Consider the following 5,342-nt stretch of genomic DNA (forward strand, 5'->3'; position numbering starts at 1 on the left):
ATTTTAATAGTTGTTCAATTGGGTTTGTTTAAATATTAAGATTCTTCTCACATGGGTGACTGCTTTCTAGTCCCCATTAAGCAATTTCACATTGAAAATTATTTGTTCCATTTCATTTCAAAAAGGGCGGTACACGGAAATGGTTAGTGCCAGGTCAACTGCACATATTTTATTCTCAATGAAATTGAGTGAGGTGATCCTTGACATTCCCAAATAAACAACAGGGTACTCGGTCCTCACACGATGCAATAATCAGAAACAGCATTCGAAGTGAACAATTGTTAATGCTGATGACGGGATCTGTCCTCTGGGACATATCCTTCACAGGAAGACGAAGCTTAAGTCTGTAACCTACAAACAGCCCGCAACAACAGCAGCTGTGACCCAGAAACATGCGGCAGTTATTGTACAAGGCTTTCACTCCTTTCTGTCACTGTGAGGCTTATTGCACAGTAATAGACGGCGGTGTCAGACAGCAGAAGCTGCGAGATGGTCAATTGGTACAACTTCTCTGTCTTCTGGAGGGTATCAGAAAACCGGGTCTGAGCGAAATCTGCCTTCACGTCAGCACCACCACCCGTGTGCCTCCGAACTGCAAACTCTGGCTCTCTGCCTGAGTACTGACGGTACCAGTACAAGTAATAACCATCTTCAGAGTAGGTGCAATTTAACGTGACATCTTTTCCCTCTGTCTGCGTTAACGAAAGATACCGTTGAGTAACAGAAACTGCATCGCTCAAATCTGGAACACAAGATTAGGGAAAGCAGAAAACAAAGATTAAATGTTCGATTAAGGTAAACTGAACTTAGAAATTCATGATATCTTCTAAATAGATAGAAGTTAGAGGAGAAGAAGCTCGTTCAGGTCGTTGGCCTCATGGCTGTGTGCATAATAACCACACGCATACTCGCTTATTTCTCCCTCTCATTTTAATAGTGGGTCTCTCCATTCCTTTCTCCTCTCCTGCTTATCTGCTTTCCTTTTAAGTGCATCTTTGTTCGTCACTCTAACTACTCCTTGTGCTAATAAAAACCTATTGTACCTGTTCTCCGGATAAACAGCTGTTATTCTTTTCCCCCTAACATCCTCATTAGATAATTTTGTGCCGTTTAACCTTGCTTATTTAGATGTATAGATCTGGAATCCTCCTCAACTGTACTATGTTGCTTCGTGACCCGAACATAAGATCCTTTCACCATTGTAAAGACATCAATCTAGATACCCTTTAGTGTTCCCATTAGGGGAGAAATGGTCGCAACCCGATACGTTGATTTCTGTCAAACTTTCAATTCCAGCAACATCTGTATAACTCACTTTTCTCTTGCAGTTTGTATCCCTTCATTTTTTTGTGGAAGACAGAGACCTGAATTGCGTGCAAGTATGAAGCGTGCTTTGAAGTTGCTCTAATATTCGTCAAATCCGTGCACTCTGTTTCTCAAATATATTATTCCTTCAATTAAACTTCTTTTTAAATTTCTTACCAACAATGGAGGCAACGCAGGTCAGTGAGAGAACGGACAGCAACATCACTGCTGGTTTGGAATTCGATGTCAAATTTTGTGTCTCAAAAGTCTGCCGAACATCCAAGAAGAAAATGCTGTCAGCTTGGATTACGTTTAATTTGATGTCACTTCCTGCAAGTCGTGCGATAGGATGACCTTGAACTGACGTTCTGATAACGTCGATAGCCACAAGTTCCTGTTTATGTTAGAAAAGAGAAATATTAGAAGCTCACTCTGTTGCTCAGAAAAGGATGACCAAATGTAGAAAGCTTGCTTTTAATTGACTTAAGAGAAGTTTGATCGCCAACTGAATGTAGAAACAATTTAAACTCTGATTGATTTCAAACAAAGCTCAGGCGTTAAATGATCAAAACAACTATGTAAATAAAAGAAATTCGATTTTGAAATTAGATTGAGAAGTTCCGTTTTCATTTATTGTCTCTAATCAGAGTGAGGGTACAGACGGGTTGAGGTCTGATAAACTTTCTACGTGGGATTTCCAGACATTCATTTCCCTCCTCCTCCTAGTCAGCCTTCTGCATGGACCATTTCCCCTGGGACACACTGCCCAACTCTTCCTTCAACCCCAATAGCACTCACAGACTCACAAAACCTTCGGTTACAGTCAGAGAAGATGCAACACCTTTCCGTTCAGTTCCACTCTCCTCATCATCCAACGGCCAAAACATATTTTCCAGGTGAAGCAGTGCTTTACCTGCACTTCATCCGATTTAGTTTACTTCATTCATTACTCACAATGTCGTCTCTTCTACACTGGGAAAACAGTGTAGGCTGTGTGGCTGCTATGCAGAACACTTGTATTCTCTTCGCAATGAAACGATCCTGAACATTCAACACACCACTCTGTTCCCTATCCAATACCTTGGTTCAGGTTTTACTGCAACGCAAGAGTGAAGCTCAGTGCAACTTAGAAAAATAACAAACACCTCATTTTTAGCTTAGATAACGTGAGCCTTCTGGACGCAATACTGATTTCTTTCGGGCTGGAGCTCTCCCAAGTCCATATCCCAAGTATCACAACCAGACTTTGTATTGTCTGTTAACTTATAGATCCACTGTGGTACTAGAGAAACACAGCAGGTCAATCCAAGCAGCAGGATAATCGATATTTCGAGAATAAGCTCTTCATCAGGAATGAAGGTTGTGGGCCAGGGGAGGGTACAGTGCTGCTGAGAGATAAATGTCCGTGGTGTCGGTCTAGGGGAGAGGTACCTGGAATGTGATAGGTCGATGAAGATGGTGGTAAAAGTGATCGGTTTGAGTTGAGAGTAGAGCGGATAGGTGGGATGGAAGATGGACAGGTTACAGAGCGGTGCCAATTTAGACGCTTGGGAATGGGATAAGTTTGGGGAGGAGAAATGGCGAAACTGGTGAAATCCACATTGATCCTGTGTGGTTGCAGTGTCCCAAAGCGAACGATGAGGCATTCTTCCTCCAGGAATCGGGTGATTAGGGTTTGGCGGCGGAGGAGAACCAGGACCTGCATGTCCTTGGAGATTGGGACGGGGAGTTGAAGTTTTCAGCCAAGGGATAATGGTGTTCGCTGGTGCGGGTGTCCAAGAGATGGTATCTGAAACAATTCACGTTTTGGTTGCTTGTCTCCCTGATGTAGAGGAGAGCACAGCTTGTGCAACAGATACAGTAGATGACGTATGCGGAAGTACAGGTAAATTTCTGTCGAATGTGGAAGTATCTTGGATAGTTGTGAGTGGGGAGGTGTGTACCCAGGTTTTGCACTTCTTGCGGTGACAGGGGACGGTGCTGGGAGTATGGTTAGGCTGATGTGAGGCGTAGATCTGACAAGGGAGTCGTGGAGGGAATGGTCTCTCCAAACCGCACATGTGGGTGAGCAGGAAAATATAGATTTAGTGCTGGGATTTGTTTGCAGTTGGCAGACGTGGCAGAGGATGATGTAATATACCAGGAGGTTGGTGGAGTGGAAGGTGAGGACCAGGGGTGTTCTGTCCTTGTTGCGATGGAGGTATGTCCAAGGGTGGAGGTGTGAAGTGAAGCAGATGCACTAGAGGGCATCGTCGACTCCGTCAGAGCAGAAATTGCAGTCATTGAAGAAGGCGGCCATCTGGTATGTTCTATGGTAGAATTGATTCTTCTGGGAGCAGAGGAAGTGTAGGCTGAGGAATTGGAAACAAGAGATGGTGTTCTAACAGGAGGAAGGGTCGGAGGAGGTGTATTCCATGTTGGTGTGGGAGTCTGTGGCTTTGTAGTAAATGTCCATGCATAGTTGGTCGCAGGAGATGGAGGTGGAGAGGTACAGGAAGGGGAGGGAGGTATCTGAGATGGTGAAGGTGAATTTGAGATCAGGTGGAAGGTGCTTGAGAAGTTGAAGTCAATGTCCTCATGGGAGCAAGAGGTAGCGCCAATACAGTCATCAATGCAACAGAGGAACTGGTATGGAATGGTGCCAGCGTAGTTGTGAAAGATGGACTGTTCCACATACCCGACGAAGAGGCAGGAATAGCTGAGACCCAATCGGAAGCCCATGGTTTGGAGGAAGTGGGAGGATGGGTATGAGAAATTGTTGAGGGTCAGGACCATTTAAGCCAGCTCAATGAGAGTGTCAGTGAAATGTTACCGGTTTGGTCGGCGTGAGAGGAAAAAGAGAACAGAGGGCTTGGAAGACTTTGTCATGGCGGATGGATGTGTACAGGGACTGAATATTCATGGCAAAGATAAGATGTTCAGGCCGGGGAAACTAAAGTCTTGGAGAAAGTGAAGGGCGTGGATTGTGTCCTGAATGTAAATGGAATGTTCTTGGACTAAGGGGTTAGGACCGTGTCAAGTTATGCAGAGGTGAATTCAGTGGGGTTGGAGCAGGCTAACACAATGTGGCGACCGGTGCAGTCAGGTGTGTGAATCTTGGGTCAGAGGTAGAATCGGACAGTGTGGTATTCTTAGACTATGAGTTTGGAGACTGTGGATGGGAGATACTCAGAGGTGATGATTTTGTGAATGGTCTGGGAGTTGATAGTTTGGTAATGGGAAGCCAAACGCCAACTCGAGGACACCTCTTCCTACTGCCCCCTCGACCATGACCCCACCCCCCCATCACCAAACCATCATCTCCCAGACCATACTGAACCACATCACCTCAGGAGATATCCCACCCACAGCTTCCAAACTCATAGTCCGGGAACCCCGCACTGCCCGGTTCTACCTCCTTCCCAAGATCCACAAGCCTGACCACCCTGGCCGACCCATTGTCTCAGCATGCTCCGGCCCCACTGAGCTCATCTCTACCAACCTCGACACTGTGCTATCCCCCCTAGTCCAGGCACTCCCCACATACGTCCGAGACACCACCCACGCCCTCCACCTCCTCCAAGACTTCCGTTTCCCTGGCCCCCAACGCCTCATCTTCACCATGGATATCCAATCCCTCTACACCTCCATCCGCCATGACCAGGGCCTCCAAGCCCTCAGTTCATTTCTCTCCAGACGTCCCCAACAGTACCCTTCCACCGACACTCTCATTCGTTTGGCTGAACTGGTCCTCACCCTTAACAATTTCTCCTTTGAATCCTCCCACTTCCTCCAGACCAAAGGGGTAGCCATGGGCACACATATGGGCCCCAGCTATGCCTGTCTCTTGGTTGGCTACGTAGAGCAGTTGATCTTCCGTAATTACACCGGCACCACTCCCCACCTCTTCCTACGCTACATTGATGACTGCATTGGCGCCACCTCGTGCTCCCACAAGGAGGTTGAGCAATTCATCAACTTCACCAACACATTCCACCCTGACCTTAAATTTACCTGGACCATCTCTGACACCTCCCTCCCCCTCCTGGACGCACCTC

At 46.4% G+C, this 5,342-nt stretch overlaps 1 gene segment (V, D, J or C); it reads right to left on the reverse strand.

Annotated features, from left to right (window-relative positions):
- Positions 1-401: 401 nt before the first annotated feature.
- On the reverse strand, positions 402-1,779 carry LOC122543702. The segment is given in 2 exon segments: positions 402-742; positions 1,483-1,779. Coding segments are annotated over 2 exon segments (387 nt in total).
- Positions 1,780-5,342: the final 3,563 nt, after the last annotated feature.

The sequence above is a fragment of the Chiloscyllium plagiosum genome, chromosome 44 (genome assembly GCF_004010195.1).
Source record: "Chiloscyllium plagiosum isolate BGI_BamShark_2017 chromosome 44, ASM401019v2, whole genome shotgun sequence".
Taxonomy (NCBI): domain Eukaryota; kingdom Metazoa; phylum Chordata; class Chondrichthyes; order Orectolobiformes; family Hemiscylliidae; genus Chiloscyllium; species Chiloscyllium plagiosum.